Source organism: Sprattus sprattus (assembly GCF_963457725.1).
Source record: "Sprattus sprattus genome assembly, chromosome: 11".
Taxonomy (NCBI): Eukaryota; Metazoa; Chordata; class Actinopteri; order Clupeiformes; family Clupeidae; genus Sprattus; species Sprattus sprattus.
Window position 1 is genome coordinate 19,300,853 of NC_137909.1, and position 20,543 is coordinate 19,321,395.

Consider the following 20,543-nt stretch of genomic DNA (forward strand, 5'->3'; position numbering starts at 1 on the left):
TTTCTGTCCTGTTGTTGCGTGAATGTGCTTTTTGGTATCGGTCGGTTTTCTGGTGTGTGTGTGTGTGTGTGTGTTTTTGTGGTTTGGTTTTGTGTGTGTATTTGGGCTTTTGTGTTTTGGGGGTCTCCCTGTGTGTGTATTTGGGCTTGTGTATGTGTGTGTGTGTGTGTCTGTGTGTGTGTCTATGTGTGTGTGTGTCTCTATGTGTGTGTTCTTGGGCTCTCCATGTGTGTGTGTGTGTGTGCATATGTGTGTTCTTGGGCTCTCCGTGTGTGCGTGTGTGTGGTGTGTGTGAAGCCCTGCTGCTGTCTGCCCCCCCGACAGTGCCCAGTTTCTGCTGCACGGTGGGGGTGGACTGGAAGTCTCTGACCACACCCGCATGCCTGCCCCTTACCACCGACTACTTCCCTGACAAACAGTCGCTCCAGAACGACTATACCGAGGGCTGCTACGACCTGCTGCCACATACAGAACTGGACAGGTACACACACACAAACACACACACACACACACACACACACACACACACCTAGACAGGTACACACACACATACAGTACCAGCAAACGCTCGCAAAGACACGCAATCTCCTGGACAGATACACCCACACATCTAGTACAAGCACCTGTTTTATAAAAACACACGCACCTAGAAAGGGACACACACATGTACAGTTCAAACAGCACACATTGCACACATATAGTACACACAAATATGCACCCACATTGCAATCATAAAACACATACATACACACACACACACACACACACACACACACACACATGCACAGTGTTTGGTGCCATTGCAGTCTGGGCCCAGATATCTATTATAAAGTTATCTATAATAGCTATTTTACTTGTTCTACAAATATGCCTGAGGACACATTAGACAGATATCTGTCTACAAAGGACTGATAGTGACATGTCAGGTTTGCCTTCCTACATGTCCTGTGTGCTGTGAATGGTGTTTGTGTGTCGTCGCCCTCCTGTGGCTGTGGTGTGCAGGCGCGATGAGGACGCTCCGGTGATGACGGCGCCTCAAGTGTTCGAGGAGTTCATCTGCCAGAGACTCATGCAGGGCTACCAGATCATCGTCCAACCAAACGCCAGGAAACAGGCTCCGCCCTCTGCTGCCCCGCCCCTCAGCAGCAGCCCGCTCTACTCTAGAGGTCACCTGAGCTCTACACACACACACACACACACACATAAAGACATCAACATACATAAGTACTCTCACAATCAAATGTATCATACATATGGCGGGCTCATTTAATTGTCGGGCAACGAGCGCAGCAACAAGCAAAGTCCATCGCGTATGAACTAAAGCCTGTGGTTTGTTCATAGTACTAAATTAGCAAACTTACTGTACTGTACTGTTTAATTAGCTTTAGTTAATGGGTGGAGGACTTGCACATTGCTCGTTGCTTTGCTCACTGCTCGTCAATAAGAAAAGGGCCAAGAGACTCATACATAGCAGCTTAGTTCAGTTTAGTTTAGTTCTGTGCATACTCAAGTGTCTCATAGCCTCAATTTAAAATAGATAGGATTATGTCAAATGTAAAACCGATGACAGTGTTTGTGTGTGTGTGTGTGTGTTCTTAGGTCTGGTATCACGGCGGAGGCCTGAGGAGGAGGAGAGTATATACTGGCTCAGCATGGGCCGCACCTTCCACAAAGTTTGCCTGAAGGACAAGATCATCACCGTCACGCGCTACCTGCCCAAGTCAGTTTGCCACACCACACCACACCAAACCATCCTCTCTCAAAGCAAACTCTCCTCATTGATAGTCTCACTTCTGTCCATCCTGTGGGGCCTGTGGCATGCCATAGTTAGGGGTTATTAGAGGGCAGCTGGTTTATTAAGTCAGGGTTTGAGCAGGTTACATTAAGAGAGTATGAGACTCCATAACCACAAGCGCAAAGAATTATACATCTAGGGCCGTATTCACAAAGAATCTTAGGGCTAAAAGTAGCTCATAAGTGGCGAATTTAGGAGAAACTCCTAAAAATAATGGGCGTGTCAGTCTTAAATTTAGGACTCCTATTTTTTTTTACTAAGAGCAATTCACAAAGTATTTTATCCCTAAAAGTAGCACCTAAGTCTAAGACAGCTTAAAACTCCTCATGAGGACTCCTAAGTCACTAAGACTTATTCACAAAAAATCGTAAGATGGCTGCAGCCGACTTGGAATTGATAAAAGACATTGCTTAAACCGTGAAGGTATTAATATTGTCGTAGAATTAGCGCGGGATGCAATGACGCCTTTAAACAACGATGTGTCCCGAAGTGAAATGTTTGGAAACATAAAGATAGCCTATTTGGCTTCGCGGAAAACGCAAATGACGACACTGGGAATCATCACTCAGCCGTTTAATTCATCAAACTATCAACGCACTGTAGACCCCACATCATCCGCCTATTACACAAGATCAAAGTAAATTCCATGGCGATCGCAGGAATATCCAGTGACGGGACACACATTACAATAATTGCCCCATCAAAAGATGAGGACGTTTTCGTCCACCGTGGCCTGGATGTACCGATGACTCGTGCATTTCAACGGAGAGCGGTCTGCAGCAGGTTTTTGAGAACTTACCAGCTGGATGCCGCTGGGGTGACAGTGGCTATTGGTCCTGGGACCAGTAGGCTTTCGCTTAGGCTACGTTTCACGTTGGTTTCGCTTTGATCAATTAAGATTGGAGGGCTTGAAGTGCCGTATGTGCTGGTATTTGAAGTGGTCAAGGGCTGGAAATATAGTAGCCTAACAGTTTGCTGGGTGCTTTAATTATTACTGCCTTGATTACATGCAATTGCCATATTTTATATTGATCGCTTTCTATTTCTCTTAACGTGCAAAGTGTCATTCCCGTTGAATGCAAAAACTTGTCATCATGCGTGTGCATTCTGCAAACTGCACTGCCCATAACTATTTAATATGACTTAATTTGAAGCCTAGGTTATTGTCTTATTTTCAGTTGATATAGTGGGATTGTTAGAGGGACGTCACAAATGAGTTTTTAATGAGAGAGCCTGTCAACAACCAATCACCGTCCTCAGCCCTTCTAAACTCGTGCATGAGAATCGACGTCATCCATAGCAACGGTGCTTTTATCTTAAGCTTAGGAGTTTGTATTATCCTTAGTATGAGTAGGTCTCAGAGGCGTTGTGAATCACTTTTAAGAAATTGCTCCTACGTAAAATGTTTTAGCGCGAGTTAGGAGCACTCTTAGTGGTAAGATAAAAAGCTTTGTGAATACGGCCCCTGTTCTTCGGACAGCTGAGAAGCTTTTAAGCCTCATTGTTGAACCCTTTCTTTTTTGACATGCGAGTTGTTGTTCAGTATCACTTCCTGTTTGGGGGATTGTGGGTAGGTACCCGTATGAGTCGGCGCAGATCCAGTACAGCTACAGCTTGTGCCCTCCTCATGCTGAAGCCCACTTCCTGTCCTGTTGGGTGGAGTTCAGCCACGAGAGGCTGGAGGAGTACAAGTGGAACTACCTGGACCAGTACATCTGCTCCGCTGGATCAGAGGACTTCAGGTATGGAGAAAGGGAGGGAGGGATGGATGGAAGGATGGAAGGATGAATGGCGCTAGCACCTTGAATTTTTTAGAAGGAGTTTCTAGTGCTTTCAGTGCTAGTGTTAGCAGATACAAATCTCTGCACCTATCCCTCTCTGTTTAGATATGCTTATTTGCTATGCTTTTGCCCTTGGCATGCTTTTACCCTTGGTATGCTTTTACCCTTGGCATGCTTTTACCCTTGGTATGCTTTTACTTGTGACTTTGACTTCAATTTACTATCTACTCCCAGTCTGATTGACTCGCTGAAGTTCTGGCGCACACGCTTCCTACTGCTCCCAGCCGGGGCAGGGGCTAGGCGTGTTGCCGACGGCGACGGCCACTGGGACGTGTACGGCGAGGGCTTTGGGGTGCCGGGCTCCGATTGGGCGCCACTGGACGGCTTCATCCGCTTCCTTGAAGGGCTGAACCGCATCCGGCGCAAACACCGCTCCGACCGCATCATCAGGGTAGGACGGGGAGAGGATCTCTGCTTTTCCACAGAAAGAACTTGAGTGGCTCATGAGCCAACACTAACTGATTTATATATTGAATGTTTTTTTTTTTTTTTTTTAAGTCCAGAGAAGTAAGGAAGATATGTAGCATGTGCCCCTTGGTGTTTTTAACCTTCATAATTTTGGGGGTATGAAAAGGTTATATGGTGTTCGAATTCACACACAGAATTGCTCTCGCTCTGATTGCCACTAATCAATGTTGCCTGAATTGTCTAGCTTTTTGGGAACACATGCTGTAATACAATGCATAGTTGGTTAGGTCAACTCATAATGCACCATACTTTCTACCATCATTGAATCAACTCATGAAATGTCCTTTCTATACGGCCTCTCTCTCTCTTCTGCTTACAGAAAGGAGCTGGCATGAAGGGCCTCCAGGTAACAGGTCCACTCTCCGCCTACCCCCCTGAGCCCATAGCGCTCCCCAAAAAGGGAACTTCGGCTCTCTCAGCACTACTGGAGCTAGATCAGACACAGAAGTAAGTGCACAGAAGACCACTGGAAGAAATACTGAACAATGCTCCCTCCAGCTATGTGTGCAGTGTGACCCGGACAACCTCTCCCTACTGCTCTGAACGTGTCTATCTGGGCTGGTTATGCTACTAGCAGATTAAATGATGTTAAAAATCATTTGAAGGACTGACACCTGACCCACACTGTCCAGTCAGCTTTGCTTGACATGGACTTAAACAGATGACATTGATGATATGTTTCCTCTCTGTAGGACTCTAGAGGAACAGCAGGCTGCTGCCCAACATGGTGCCAAGGCGGCTGGGCCCCTCAGTGAGGCCTCTACCGTTGCTACGACTACCACCTATGTCGATAGCCCCCGTAAGGTGAGGTGACTGCCCTCTCCTGGTGTGTGAGAAGGCCGACAGGTGCCGGCGTGTCCGTGTGTCTGTGCAAAACTCTGTCCGTATGTGCTGCTGTTTATGAGAGTGTGTGGGAAATCTCAGCTGTGTGTGTGTGTGTGTGTGTGTGTGTGTGTGTGTGTGTGTGTGTGTGTGTGTGTGTGTGTGTGTGTGTGTGTGTGTGTGTGTGTGTGTAATTCTGTAACTGGGTGCTGGGTGCTTAAAGCTGTGCTGTCTGTGTTGCTCTTTGTCTGCAGATAAACACGTTTAAACAGGAATCGGTAACCTGTGAGGGGAATTCACTCAAGCAATTTAGCATCAGAAACAATTTAAAACCTTAGCATTTTGCTTGACTGAATCTCTATGTGGTGAAATTGAAGGGGTTTTATTTTAAACCAACATATCTTTAATTGTCTGTTGTCAACGTTACCTCCCTCTTTATGGTGCTGGCTTTGTATTCTTCCTCTCTCTCCATCTCGGTCTCTCTACCTCCCTCTCTTTTTGACCTCCATCTTTATCCTTTTCCTTTTCCTTCCCTTTCTTGTCTTCTGTTCTTTTCCTGCCTTTTCTACCGTCTTCCTTGCTGACAGGATGCCGGCTTCCTTCTGGATTTTATCCGGAGCCCTCGCTCCTCATACATCTATCACTCTCAGGTCAGTTCTGCTCTCTGGCCACCGGAGGGCGCCACAGGCTGAGCTGCATTTATGTGTTTTTGTCACGTAGGCTAGCAGAAGTCTCCCCAGCAACCATACAGCCATGGTTACAGTTAACCCATTGTTCATCATTGATATTCGTTCCCTACATATATCATTTCTGTGCCTCTCTCTGTGTCCTGAGATTGTGTGTGTTTGCTTGCATGCTAAAATCTTTGATATCAGGTATCTGACTGTGTGTTTGTGTGTAGGCTCTTACATTAATTATGCATTAAATGTTAATATTTGTGTATCCTCATATATTAATTAAACATAAATGATTTACTTCTGTGTATACCATGAATAAATAATGTGTTTTCCTTTTTAAATACTTTGATCATGACATATTGACATATGCTGTATGACACACTCTGTCTAGCGGTGTAAACTCTTACAGAAAATGTTGTGCTCTGATTAGCATTTACTTTATTGGCTCCTACAGATGCCAGCTGACCAACCAGCAGCCAGTGTTGCTGAATCTGGGCCCACTGACAAAGCAGCCAACCAATCAGCTGGTGCTGGTGCTGGCACTCAGTCCGGTGGAGACGCAGCCTCTGGAGTTTCCACGGAAACCAGGTGAGTGAATCCCGTTTATCTGGAAAATGTCCGTCTTCAGAGATTCCCAAAACCTCACTCATAGAGGTCTACTCTCTTAAAGGTTTAGCTTCAGCCCCGGCTGCTCACATCTTGTGTTAATACATACATTAAGATTTCATCTTTAATTGACTGTGCTTCGGTGACTGATTTGGGTAGCACCCCCCTCTTATATCAAAACAAGCATGACTTAACTGACATGTGTCAGACAGAGACAGCTAATGGCCAGCTGTGTCTTATCTGCCAACTGTTTTGCTTCCTAGATAAAGTCATTTTCCATATATAGTGGAGGGGTGTAGTTGAATTCATGCATTTGTTGATGTTTGTGTGGTGAGATTAAACCCATTGTGAATGAGAGAGGAAAGTTGATGTTTGTGTGGTGAGATTAAACCCATTGTGAATGAGAGAGGTAAAGTTGATGTTTGTGTGGTGAGATTAAATCCATTGTGAATGAGAGAGGAAAGTTGATGTTTGTGTGGTGAGATTAAACCCATTGTGAATGAGAGTGGTAAAGTTGATGTTTGTGTGGTGAGATTAAACCCATTGTGAATGAGAGTGGTAAAGTTGATGTTTGTGTGGTGAGATTAAACCCATTGTGAATGAGAGTGATAAAGTTGATGTTTGTGTGGTGAGATTAAACCCATTGTGAATGACAGAGGTAAAGTTGATGTTTGTGTGGTGAGATTAAACCCATTGTGAATGACAGAGGTAAAGTTGATGTTTGTGTGGTGAGATTAAACCCATTGTGAATGACAGAGGTAAAGTTGATGTTTGTGTGGTGAGATTAAACCCATTGTGAATGACAGAGGTAAAGTTGATGTTTGTGTGGTGAGATTAAACCCATTGTGAATGACAGAGGTAAAGTTGATGTTTGTGTGGTGAGATTAAACCCATTGTAAATGAGAGTGGTAAAGAAAGCGTTTGTCTCCATGTTTCTCCCTGCAGTGGCCTCGGCGGGTCAGGGGTGCTCACTCTCTCCTCCTCTTCAACGCTCCTGGAGATTCTGGAGGCCATCAAGCACCCCACGTGAGATGCTGTTCTCTGTTCTAGTCCTGCTCTCTCTTAGTTCTAATTCTGTTGTCAGTGTTGGTTCTGTGTTTGTGTGTGTGTGTGTTTGTGTGTTTGTGTGTCTGTGTGTCTGTGTGTGTGTATGTGATGTGTGTTTGTGTGTGATGTGTGTGTGCTGTATGTGATGTGTGTGTGTGTGTGTGTCTTACAGCACTGGAGTGCAGCTCTTGCCAGAACAGAAGGGCCTTCCCCCCAACACCTTCATCAGTGCTGAGGTGGTGCACTGGCTTGTCAGCACTGTGGAGGGGGTGGACACACAGGGTATGGCTGTCGACATAATGCAGGTTAGTGAGCGAGAGTGTCTGTGTGCTTGTGTGTGTGTATTTGCATGAATGATTGTGTATGTCTGAAATCGCAAGACGTCAGTGTGCGTGTGCGTGTGCGTGTGCGTGTGCGTGCGGGTGTGTGTGTGTGTGTGTGTGTGTGTGTGTGTGTGTGTGTGTGTGTGTGTGTGTGTGTGTGTGTGTGTGTGCGCAGTAGAGTGTGAGTATACAATACAATAGTGGCTGTTTGGGCAGCACAGGAAAGGTTGTGGAATGGAAACCAGAACAGTGAGAAGGACTTCTTAAAAGGCAGTGCCCAGCCAAGCTCAGTATGGACTCATATTTACTTTATTTAACCCACCTGACATTTACACAGATCCCCTGCCACTGTCCATTGATTTCATTCTACTCAGTGAGTTCAGTTGTAGGATGGAGGACCGTGTGCTTATTCTGCGTCTCTGCACTCAATGAGTTTAATATGAAACAAGGGAAATGATGTATTTATTCTCTCTCGGTGTATCTGTGTGGGTTTGTGTGTGTTTTCTAATGTCTGAACATGTGCATCTCTGTCTGTTTATGTGCGTGGCGGTTTTTATGAGTGTGTGAGAGGGGTATTTGTTAATGTATAAATGTGTGTGGGTGTATATATGAATGTGTGTGTGCCTGTGTGTTTGCAGAAAATGCTGGATGAGGGTGTGATAGCACACGCCTCAGGAGACGCCATGCGTACCTTCGTGTACGGGTTCTACTTCTACAGGATAGTGACAGATAAGGATGGAGAGAGGGGTGAGATTTTACACAAACACACACACACACACACACACAAACACACACACAAACACAAACACACAAATATCTAGTCCTCACACTCAGAAACAGACACCTAGATATGCTCGCTACTCACAAATATTCTTTAAATTAATTTAATGTTTTTGTTTTGTCACACACAAATGAACCCATCACTTCTCATCACACTCACGCATATATTCTCACTCCATCCATGACACACATATTCCAGCACACAGTCACTACATTCCAGTCCCTTGACACATAACACTGGTCTCTCTCTGTCTCTCTCTCTCCCTCTGTCTCACTCTGTCTCACTCTGCCCCCTTTGTGTGTATCTTGCTCTCTCTTTCTGCCCTTCTCTGCCCCCCTTCTCTATCCCACCTTGTCTTTCTCTCTCTCTCTCTCTCTCCCTCTCCCTCTCTCTCTCGCTCTGTTCCACCCCTGTATCTTCTAGCTCTCTCTTTTTTTGTCCCTCTGGGTGTCTCTCTTGCTCACTTCAATTAAAATGAGCTTTATTAGCATGACTGTTTCAAAGCAATGTTGGCAAAGCAAACATTTTAAACTCAATAAAGCAACGTGCAAGGGTCTGATAGCACACGCCTCAGGAGACGCCATGCGTACCTTTGTGTGGCAGAGAAGGATGTTGAAACTGAGTTGTAGTTGTGAGATTTTACACACACACACACACACACACACACACACACACACACACACACACACACAACCTTCACACTCTCTTCCCCTTCCTGATTATGTGTGTGTGTGTCTCTCTCTGTCCCCCTGTATCCCTCTTGTTCTCTCTCTGTCTTTGTCCCTTCCTCCCTCTCATTTATCTGACTTAAATTAATCTCAAATGAGCAGTCTTTGACTGTTTCAAAGCAGTGTTGCCTAAGCAAACATATTTAAACCCAATAATGCAATGTCTTGGATAAAATATCTGTTATATATCAATTCATTATATCAATAAGAATGATATACTAGTAAGAAGACTAATGATAATATACACATTAATAACAATAATAATAATGATATTAAATAATCTATTATTAATCATATACACACTATCTCTCACTCTCTCTTTTTTGCTGTCTCTATCTCCCTCCGGTCTCAGCCCCGTCCACCCAGCTGCCCCCTTCAGGAGCGGGTGTGTGGTCGACGGCGGTGCTAGAGGACTTTGCGCTGTTCCAGAGGAAGTGGTTTGAGGTGGCGTTCGTCCTGGAGGAGCGGCGCCCCTGCGACCTGCCCGCATTCCTGTTGCCGTGGCTCCCTAGCCGCCCGGCGTCGTACGCAAGTAGGCACAGCTCTTTCAGCCGCAGCTTCGGAGGACGCAGCCAGGCCGCCGCACTGCTAGGTACAACAGCCGGCCCCGCCGCTTAGTACAAGGCCCACCCACTCATTAGCTAGGTTAGATCCCTCCTACATCCCCATTTGGCATGCCACACAAATCCCCCGCCCCCCCTCAAGGAGAAGAGCCAAGAGATGGTGCCACACGGAGTCATGCATGTAGCATGGCAACCAGCAGCCAAAATGAGTCACACGCGAGTTACAAACAAGTTCACAATGAGTAACCATGGTAACAGTTCATTTGAGCTCTCTCTCGTCATGAGACTAACAAAGCCATGTTGGATACATGTCATGGTACATGCCATATGCCATATTTGAGTTTTCCAGTGATATAAGTCAGTGTATTACTATAAGAAAAGAAAAAAACATACTAACACTTACAGAAAACACTTACAGTTCACCTCATTACTGACTAATAAAGCACTGGCTCACCATTAGCATAGTCGCTCTCAATAGTTAACTACTTTGCTTGTTAACTGTAGAATTTCTGTGTAGTAAGATATGCCTGAAGGTCCAGTAAAACCGACACTTACTCTCACGCTCATACACTTGCCATAGTACACTATACTGGCAAATCTTTACTCTCTCTCTCTTTTAGGTCATAGTCAGTCAGTAAAACAAACTAACATCAGCACCATTTGCTCTGTTTAATGTGAAGACACTTCTAAACATTTAAGTTGAACCGCTGTGCTCCTGTGGTCGTTTCCATACACTCTAAATCTGACCTGGTGACAAGACTTCACTAATGAGCTCAATTTAATGCAGGTAATCTGGTCTCATCTGTCATCTCTCTCTGACTCCAGTGTGGCACCAAAGCACTGATTCCCCAAGTGCCTTGGAACTCTTATTTCCTTAGACTGGACCCAATGTTGAATAACCTATGAAGGGATACGGTCATCAGCTAGTCCTGTCTTTGTCCAGACATGCAGGTCATTCCATCTGACATTCGACTAAAGAGATAATCTTTATGGACTTTGCCTTTGATTGTCAAAGATTAAAGGTTTGGTTATTCTTTTTGTAAGATTTTTTCCCCACCGTTTACTTTATATCTGTGAACAATACCATTCAAAGTATCTCAAAATGTGAATATGAAAATGTAAGGTCTTTTCATATTTATGGTTAAATGTGAGATGGAATGACTTAACCACCTGGGCTTGGAGATTTTTGCTCCTCCCACTTCCTATGTGAACGCCACCAGCATCAGTAGTAGTAGATATACCCCTCACCTAGACGTAGGCTCTCTGTAAATGTGTGGTGGCATGAAACTCCCTGCCTGAGCATGACCGGTTTGATAGAATCCACATCCGACCAATCAGAGGACTAATTGGTGTGATGCTGTTTGTAAATCCTCCAATCAGAGCACTAACCTGTGTGATAGTGTCTTGAACGTCCAATCAGAGAACTTCTATCGGTGTGGTGACTCACTGCACCGGCAGAGCTCCTGATTGACCCAGGCTTCTTGTCAGAAGTCACCATGGAGTCGCATGATTGGTGCGTATTATAGTGCATGTTGTGGTAGATGTCGCGGCTGTGGTACAGTAGTGCAGTGGTGTAGGCTCGTCCCTACTCATGCCCGCCCTCTCTCTCCTATGCCAGCTTAAGGGTGAAAGCCCTCTCAAAGCTCTTAAAATGAGCAGTTAGCCAACAGCTTCACATATGCTCAAACTCACATGTCCTCAAGCTAGCTTCATTTATCTTTGAGGTTTAGTCACGGGCACTTTGCTTTACTCACTTTCCCTGCATTCCTGGACTAACTGTACCATAACTATGAGCTTGCATGACTTTAAACTTGCTCTGATTCAAATTGAAGCAATGCACATGAAAGGCCAGTTAGGTGTTTCAGTGGTGAAGCTAAACTAGCACTAGTGAGCGTTGAGCTTCACTGTGGTACACTGGATGGACAGAATCTCTCTGGTGTTCAGGACATGGATAGTCACTCTAGCCAGGTTTGGCACGATGACAGCGGAAGCATTAGCAGGCTTCGGTCTTGTGGCTGATTTGTTGGCTCTTGGACTCGGACTTGCTGTTCAAGCACATTTCATATCACCTTGTGTTTAAGAGCTCTTAACATACATTACAGTAGAGGACATGGGGATACAATGGGGTTGCTGCTGCAGCAGGTTATGTCCGGCTTTGTGACCTGGAAGAATTGATTCATTTCTTATCAGTAGCGTAGCCAGCAATATTAATTTGGGTGTGCCTGTGGGATATAAGGTGTGCAAGAACCAAAGCAGAAATGATCTGAAAATCAACCATAACTGTTTTTTTTTTACACTTTAATCATTATTCAGATTATTTTCCTCCTATCCGTTTTATATATTGTGTCGATAACAAGCTACAGGTTTTGTTTACTGTTGCCTAGCAACATTGTGGTCTCCTGCACGAAATCATAGATTTCAAGGGGGATTTCACAGAATGGTCGTTGCTGTGGACTAACATAAGCAGCTGTCTTCAGGGGGCCACCTTCCAGCTCAGGCCTGTCACGACACCCCATCTGGGAGTGCCAGCTTTTGATTTTTGATTGCACCGGCACGTCCAGGCACACCTGTAGCTAGTGTTTCATATCCCTTACTCTGGTCATGGGAGGGACCCAAAAGTTTAGAGATAATGTGGTTGCTGCAATGAAGGCAAAGATATGAATAAAGGCTTTTAAAAGGATTTAGAAAAGTATTTGGGCATTGTACACATAAACTGCTGCATGTGATGTGAACCTGCTTGCCTTTAATTCATGTCGCAACACTAATTTTCTGTTTTACAAGACAATAATCAAATATCAGATCATGCCTAATCCTAATCCACACATCATCTGTTCCGTCCGCATAATCTCTCTTCTCATTCATGAACATTCTCCATCCCTCCCTTTCTTGCTTTTTGTCTCCCCATCTCTCCCTCTTACAAACTTTCTTTTTCTTGCCTTTTCATCCATGCCCTTGGATTCCATCCATCTTCTTCTGTCATTTTTCATCATAACTCCCACTTAATTTCACTCTGCTACACTCCTCTCTTTTGTCTCTCCCTTCTTTCTCTCCCTCTCCGTCTCTTTCTTTCTATTCTCTCCCTCTTTTTGTCCCCCTCCCCATTCCCCTTTTTTCTCCTCAGCTGCCACCGTGCCGGAGCAGAAAACAGTCACCTTGGACGTCGACGTGAACAATCGCAGTGATCGCACCGAGTGGTGCAGCTGCTATTACCATGGCAACTTCTCCCTCAACGCTGCCTTTGAGATCAAGCTGCACTGGATGGCTGTCACAGCGGCAGTCCTCTTTGAGATGGTGAGAGCCGCCGTTACCCTAGCAATGAATACGGCCCTGATTTGGTGTCCATCTGTCACATCCCAGTTCTATAATGAACAACTTTATAGGAGCAGTACTTTTGAGATCTCTATGAAAGAATGCCACTGAAGGATATCAGGGCCTACTACCTCAGTACCCTTGTTGGACATGAGTGTCTACTAGGCTTTTTAACTTGTTGCCAGGGGAACCACAAGTACTCCTTTGTTCTTCCCCCTCACGCCACCACACCTATTGAAATTCAGCAGAGCATTATAACGATGCCCCTCATTAGGCAATTAAGGTACATAATCCAAAGTAATTGAGAGGGATCCTGAGGAGGTGTGTTATGTTTGTTAGTCCGTGTGGATTAAAAGTGCTCGATGTGATATGTTATGTGCACGGATGCTGTGATGCGATATGCATGGAAAGATAACTGACTCTTTGTTTTGGTGATGTCATCACCTATGCTTAATTCATTTTATACAAAAAGTGCATTTGTCAGCTTTCCTTTACCCCATAGCAGTAGCCTTTAATCATTGTAGGAGATTGTGGGCATTATTGTATGTGTGATCACACTATGGCAATGAGTAGTATATTTGTGTTATAGTGTTTCATTGTGTTTTATATAAGCGTGTAACAGCATGTTGCCTGACTTTGATGTCCTCCGGTGCAAGGTTGGCACAGGATGGCTATGGTAAGGTGTAGTATACATGTGTTGAAGTATACATGTGTTGTGTTGGGTGATGAGTGTGTAACTGTGTGTTGCTGACTCTGGTGCCCTCAGGTGCAGACTTGGCACAGAAAGGCTGCGTCGTGTGGGTTCCTGTTGGTGCCCGTGCTAGAGGTGCCCTTCGCCCTGCCCTCATACCTGTACGGAGACCCACTCCGCGCCCAGCTTTTCATCCCCCTCCACATCCAGTGCCTGCTCAGAGAGGGTTCCGACAACCTGTTTGAGGGTGAGTGTGTTTGTGCATGAGTGTGTGCGTGTGTGCGCGACTATGTGGGATGGATCGAGCAAGCTTTTTTGTGTGTGTGTGGGGGGAGGGGAAGATGTGTGCCAAAGAGATGGCTCTGAATGGATAGTTTCTGTCTGTGTGTGTGCTACAGGTCTTATGTGGTGTTTAAGGGTCAGTGTGTGTGTGAGTTTGTGTGCATCGGTGTATGTTTGTGTGCTGGCTTCATGTTTGTTTCCATGTTCAGGATTTGAGCCTGAGACGTACTGGGACCGCATGCAGCTCTTCCAGGAAGGCATTCTTTACAGGCAAGTCTAGTCTTAGAGGTGCATTTTTGATTTAAAACATATTCCTTCGGTGTGATCTCTGGATATGGTTTGTTTGGTTGTCTGGATATGGTTTTTGCTCACCCTCAACCTTTATTTTATGAATTTATTTCATAATTTGTATGAATTGTTTCATTATTTTACGATTTATTTGAATTATTATTATGAAGTGTGTGTTATATATTTTTTCATAGAACTAATTACCGATTGGTTTGATAGAACTAACAACAACAGCCATTTTGTTTTCCCTCAGATTTGGATTTGTCCAGGATAAGTTCTCGGCCTCAGCTTTCAACTTCCCCTCGGAGAACAAGCCCCAGTACGTCCACGTTACAGGTACAATGTTCAGGCCTTTGTGTCTTGTTTTTTTGTTTTGTTGTAAGCCTTTAATGTTGTAAATGTGTATGTCTTCATAGGCTCCAGGGAGACTAGAAACTACATTTTAAGATGCTAACGAGGTTCTAAGAAACAGTGAACAGACTGCAGATCTCCGTGTGTTTTACTGGAGAGTGTTGCTTTGACTCTGTTCTTTTTATTGTCATTTGCTCATGTGGAAACCACTTTCTCTCGCTCTCCTTTTCTCTCTCTCTCTCTCTCTCTCTCTCTCTATCTATCTATCTCTCTATCTCTCTCTATCTATCTATCTATCTTTCTATCTATCTATCTCTTTATCTATCTATCTATTTATCCCCTTTAGGTACGGTGTTCCTCCAGTTGCCCTACTCTAAGCGCAAGTATCCCAGTGGGCAGCAGCGACGCAGACGCAACTCCACCAACTCTGCAACCCAGAGCCTGTTTGGCGTGGATGAGTGCGTGGGGTACTACTGGGCCTACAACACCATGCTGACCAAAGCCTGGCGCACGGGCTTGCTTGGAGACGAGAGGCTGGGCGAGAGGTTGCTCCGCGACTTCACTGACTTCTGCTCCAACAAGGACAACCGCCTGGCAAGCTTCTGGGAGAGCTGCCTGGACAAGATGAACTCCAGCGCCCCCTAGCGGAGGGGTTGGAGGAAAAGACTGATGGATGGATGGATTGATTGATGTGGAACAGATGAAAATGCATATTTTTGACCTTTTATCCTGAGTCATGCTCTCCAATAGTGTATTAATGGAGATTTATGGAGGATGGAAAGGTGCCAGATGAAAGTGAAAACATATGTTTGTATCTCTGTGTTTGTCTGTCCACCGTATCAGTATCACCCTGAGAAAGACACAGAAAAACTGAATGTGTGTGTGTGTGTGTGTGTGTGTGTGTGTGTGTGTGTGTGTGTGTGTGTGTGTGTGTGTGTGTGTGTGTGTGTGTGTGTGTGTGTGTGTGTTGTGTGTGTGTGTGTGTGTGTTGTGCGTGTTGTGCCTTAGACTGAAGACTGCCTGCTGATGCTGACTTGGGTGTCACTGCCTTCAGGCCCTGCTGTCCTGCTGCTAAATCACCCCTATGGTGTGACAAATTAATGCAAACTAAATAAATACTATGCTATCTTAAGCCATGTTGACTGTTTACTTCCATGTGGCTATGCTGTCACTATGTTTCTGAGATAGCTTGGGTTTGACATACGCATCTAGCTCTGAATTTTACTTGCCATATGGGGAGCAAGGCCCTCAAATAGGGAAAGCAAACTATATTCCAGATTAATCAGTTTAAACGTCCAAACAAGCCACGTGTGTACATCAGAAGATGGATAAAAAGAGGGGAAATGGTACATATTAACTGCCCTTTACCAGTGTACTTAACTACATAAATTATGTTATCATGTAAATGGTCAACACATGAGAATATTTTCATGTAGGTTGCAGCAGCAGTAGTAAGGTCATGTCTCCGTTTCTGTGTGGGGTCAGCGGCCATTGTTGGCTAAGCAGCAGCATCCTTTTTGTCGCGGATGCAAGACTAGCGTTGGGGGGTGGTGGTTTGTGAGTAGTGTGTGCTAAGAAGCGGTGTCCTGCACGCATGCGCGCTCAGCTGCTGCAACAAGGGAGAATGCAGCAAGCCGCACTGCGCAGGTGCGTGCCTGCAGCGCATGCAGCTATTTTTAGCACGTGACGTCATCATGAAATATCAACCAGCGTTACTGCCCCCCCACAACCCCCCCTTCTCTCCAGCCGGAGATTGACAGTCAGGACGTTTGCAGTAAGAGCAGCAGCAGCAGCAGCAACAGCAGCCGACGGTCGACAGCGGAGGGGAGCCTCAGCAGCCAGCCATCGGGCAGAGAGAAAGAGTGTGTGAGTCGGGCGAGGCTTGGAGGAGAGAGGGTCGGGAGGATTGAGAGTGTCACTGTGCTTTATATTCGGAGCTGTCCGCTGGAAACATTGGCTCGCTGGTTTACCCACACGTGAGTGACGGGGGGCAAAAAACTCGTTCATCAGCTGCCCGCATATAGTGTTCAATATCAGCTTTGGTTTGCGCACAAACGACTTGGGACCAAGCCAGTGGTCAGACGTAGAGGAAACGTGAAGCAAACGTTGTAATAGTGTTGAGCATCCTTGAATTTGTGCACATCTCACAGAATGGCTGACCGGGAGCAGTTGATTCAGAGAGCCCGCTTGGCGGAGCAGGCAGAGCGCTACGATGACATGGCCTCCGCCATGAAACTGGTGAGTGCCATCTCCCACGAAATATTCAAATGTGGATATACCATTGCTACAGTGTTTCATTAAGGCAATAGGTTGCATCAGCGTCCGTATGAACTCAAGCATAGCCTTGTCCTACCTCGATGCAGATGTCAAGCAAACCTCTGCCTTTTTTGTCATTGAGAATCAATTAGTGGACACGGAATTTGGACCGCTCAATTGGAAAAACACACGATATATTTCAACGAATGTTTTTACAAATAGGCCCTACACAGAAAAGGTTAGGCTGTAACGATGTGTTATATGTAGGTTACTGTGTGACAAAGGCGTTCAATATAATGGTCCATTGAGCGATGCGCTTGGGGGAGAGAGATAGCCTAACCGGAGGAGGGCGCTGCGCACAGCCCTCTCTGCGGACTACAATTGATTCCTGCCATCGTCCATTGTTTTTCTTTCAATCATAATTGCAATCTTAGAATGCGCACGGATAACCTTTATTTTAGAAATTGTTGCTTTTTCCCTCGGGTAGATGTCATTAAATGATCAGATCCCTGAAACAAAGAGTACAACCTTTAGGGCCACCCGTCTGGTTTGACCTGCCCTGTCCGGTTTCATCCCTTTGTGTGCGGGTGGCAATCGAAACGCTCGATTGGAGGGGACAGAAAAGGGGCGACCAGTTTTTTTGCATTGCAGTCTGTTTTCATTCGACAAAGCAATAACGCAACGCCATGAGACGCATAGCTATAAGCTATGATGCATAGAGATTTTCTCCATTGCAAGTAAATGTGACCTGGTCCATATGCGCTACTAAGGCCTTTATTGCCCTATGGTCTTAAACTGACAGCTTCGTCAGTGTCTATTGATTTTGACTCTGGCTTTTGGACACTGTATTATACACTATATGGCCTAAAGGTTGACTCATCTTTTATGGGCTAGACAGAATACCAATCTCCTGCATAACCTCACCTTTCCCTCCCCCCAATGTGTTCCTCTTCCAGGTGACCGAGCTGAGCGAGCCCCTCTCCAACGAGGACCGCAACCTGCTGTCGGTGGCCTACAAGAACGTAGTGGGTGCACGGCGCTCGTCTTGGCGCGTCACCTCCAGCATCGAGCAGAAGACGGCCACCGACGGCAATGAGAAGAAGCTGGAGCTGGTGCGCGCCTACCGCGAGACAATCGAGAAGGAGCTCGAGTCCGTGTGCCAGGACGTGCTCAACCTGCTCGACCAGTACCTCATCAAGAGCTGCGATGAGAGCCAGATGGAGAGCAAGGTATTTTACCTGAAGATGAAGGGCGACTACTACCGCTACCTGGCCGAGGTGGCCACAGGCGAGAAGCGTACGGCCGCCGTGGAGTCCTCGGAGGGTGCCTACAAGGAGGCGCTCGAGAGCAGCAAGAGCATGGCTGCCACACACCCCATCCGCCTGGGCCTGGCGCTCAACTTCTCGGTCTTCTACTACGAGATCCAGAACGCACCCGAGCAGGCGTGCCAGCTGGCCAAGGAGGCGTTCGACGAGGCCATCGGGCACCTGGACAATCTGAACGAGGACTCCTACAAGGACTCCACGCTCATCATGCAGCTGCTGCGAGACAACCTGACGCTCTGGACCAGCGACCAGCAGGACAGCGAGGCCGGAGAAACCAACAACTGAGGAGCGAGCGAGAGAGGGGGGGAGGGAAGGAAGGAAGGAAGGAAGGAAAGAAAGAAAGGAAGGAAGGAAGGAAGTGAGAGAGAGAACCAGAACTAGCGTGTTCCCTATCCCCACACACCTCCATCTCACTCAACCTGAGAGTTTGTCCCCCAGCCTAATAGTGTCCCTCAACCTGTCCCTCAGTGCAGTTAGCTGCATTAGCAGACTTCCTCTTCTTCTTACTCCTCCCCCTCTGTGTCACGCTCTCCTACTCCTCCCCCCGCGCCTGTCACATTTTCTCCTCCTCTGCTTCTCCTCATGTGCTCCTGCTCTGTTATTTCTGTGTGACGCTCCTAAAACTTGATCTCATTGTTATTTATTTACCTTCTCTCCTTCTCCTGCCCCTCTTCCCCCTCCTCCTCCTTGCTCTCTCAATCTGTGCTCCACTTCCTCCTTCTTGCCTTTTGTTTCATTTTCATGGCTTTCTAGTTTTTTTCTTTTTTGGTCTCTGTGCTGTGTTGCCTTTCCTGCTCCCATCTTTTCCACCTCCACCAGGCCACTGGTGATGGGCATACCGCTCTCTTACTTACTGTTCCTGTGAAGACTTTCCCCAGAAGGGGTCCTTCTTAGCACATAATACAGATCAAGGGTTTTCAGTAGACTGAAGACGGCTACGTGCCAAAAGTAAATAGACAACATCACACCTTACCAGTGTGTTAATGTAATCTCCCCCCCCCCCCCCCCCCCCGCTCTGTCTGCTGTCCATCTCCTTGACCTCTGACCTTTACACTTTGACCCCTGTGTATACTGCTGTCCCTTGTGAATTGTGTAAGGCACTTGTGCTTAGAGCAGCTGATCCCCTGAATCTGATGTTGTGATGGGGGAGCCCTCTCCTGCATCACAGTGTTGTAAGAGCCTTTTGTTTTTGGCTGTATGGATTTTGTTGTTTTTTTGTTTTTGTTTGTTTCTTTCTCTATTTTTTGGCATTTGTTTGTTTTTATTAATTTGTTACTCTGAGTTATTATGATACTGCGGGGTCATGAAAGAATGCCATTAAAGACATTGCCTACCATGGAAAGCTTTCTTTTTGTAGGCTTTATGCCCAGTGTCTTCAATTGCAGTGTGTGACATATTCCTCTTCTCTTCTCTTCTCTTCTCTTCTCTTCTCTTCTCTTCTCTTCTCTTCTCTTCTCTTCTCTTCTCTTCTCGCTTCTCCAGCTAAGTCAGTCTCGCTATCGCTCCTTGCATCCTTTATCACATTATGTGTTTCCAAGCGCCCATATGGCCAGTGAGTGTTTCTGCACCAATGCTCCACAAACACCCACCCTGCCCCATGATCGGGCTCACTGTGCATCTTCTGTACATTGCCACGTATGTACCCATCACCGAGCCATGTTCCCATTGGCCACGGCCTCCTTTATCTGGGCCATGGGATCGCGACACAGAGCGAGTGCAGGCGAGTTCCCTGAGCTGGAAGAGGCCCAGAGTTTTTGCTATGTTAACAGCTCCAGGCTTCTTTTTCTGCCTGGCCAAGCTTTCCGTGGCGCTGCACATCACCAACACATAATGGTGCAAGACACAGTTACATACTGAAGGGGGCTGAATGCAAGTCATTATCAGCTTATAAAACACTAGTGTGCATTTACATGCAATGGCGTGACCGTTTTATACTGTCATTATTTGCTTATAAAACATCATAGTGTGCAATTAACCTTGGATGGACATCCTTGGTTAAGCGTAACCTTGGATGGATATCAGTCCACGATGATAACCTCTAAGAGACGAGGGTTGACTGGAGGCTGGAGCAGTAAGGTGAGGATGCCAGATTGAGCAAGAGCTCGTAATTGTCCAAGCTTGGCCGGGTCTTCAAGTTTCGAAAGCGGTCTGGAATGATACGTGCTATGTTGCATGTAACAATTGTTTTATAACAATGAATTACTGTTTGAAATGGAGGAGTTAAGAATAAAAAGGGTATGTTTTTGTTAGGTTGGGTGTGTGTCAGGAAGAAAGTAGAGTAGAGTAAATAATAATAAACGTTGGATAATACACTTCTTGTGTTATTGTGTGCATTTGACACATCTTTACTTCCTTGCACAGCTGAACTGTTGCTACAGACTACTGTTCAC

At 45.9% G+C, this 20,543-nt stretch overlaps 2 protein-coding genes across 5 annotated transcripts in view; both read left to right on the plus strand.

Annotated features, from left to right (window-relative positions):
• Positions 1-15,588, plus strand: part of depdc5 (DEP domain containing 5, GATOR1 subcomplex subunit) — a 34,507-nt gene extending 18,919 nt beyond the window's left edge. For 3 of the 4 annotated variants that reach the window (XM_080847971.1, XM_080847974.1, XM_080847972.1), the window contains 18 exons: positions 298-481; positions 1,003-1,166; positions 1,600-1,720; positions 3,370-3,537; positions 3,811-4,027; positions 4,424-4,551; positions 4,797-4,908; positions 5,514-5,576; positions 6,058-6,191; positions 7,155-7,235; positions 7,429-7,561; positions 8,218-8,326; positions 9,441-9,680; positions 12,773-12,942; positions 13,727-13,898; positions 14,143-14,203; positions 14,475-14,557; positions 14,919-15,588. In XM_080847971.1, the coding sequence (XP_080704097.1) occupies positions 298-481; positions 1,003-1,166; positions 1,600-1,720; positions 3,370-3,537; positions 3,811-4,027; positions 4,424-4,551; positions 4,797-4,908; positions 5,514-5,576; positions 6,058-6,191; positions 7,155-7,235; positions 7,429-7,561; positions 8,218-8,326; positions 9,441-9,680; positions 12,773-12,942; positions 13,727-13,898; positions 14,143-14,203; positions 14,475-14,557; positions 14,919-15,217 (2,639 nt within the window). In that variant the 3' untranslated portion in view covers positions 15,218-15,588. The remainder of the gene's footprint in view (positions 1-297; positions 482-1,002; positions 1,167-1,599; positions 1,721-3,369; positions 3,538-3,810; positions 4,028-4,423; positions 4,552-4,796; positions 4,909-5,513; positions 5,577-6,057; positions 6,192-7,154; positions 7,236-7,428; positions 7,562-8,217; positions 8,327-9,440; positions 9,681-12,772; positions 12,943-13,726; positions 13,899-14,142; positions 14,204-14,474; positions 14,558-14,918) is intronic. The other variant, XM_080847973.1, reaches the window with a different exon arrangement.
• Positions 15,589-16,723: 1,135 nt separating this feature from the next.
• On the plus strand, positions 16,724-18,438 carry ywhah (tyrosine 3-monooxygenase/tryptophan 5-monooxygenase activation protein, eta polypeptide; the record flags this gene model as incomplete). The annotated part of the gene is made up of 2 exons (XM_080848181.1): positions 16,724-16,810; positions 17,785-18,438. 2 exons carry the CDS (start codon positions 16,724-16,726, stop codon positions 18,436-18,438), a joined length of 741 nt encoding a protein of 246 aa, XP_080704307.1.
• Positions 18,439-20,543: the final 2,105 nt, after the last annotated feature.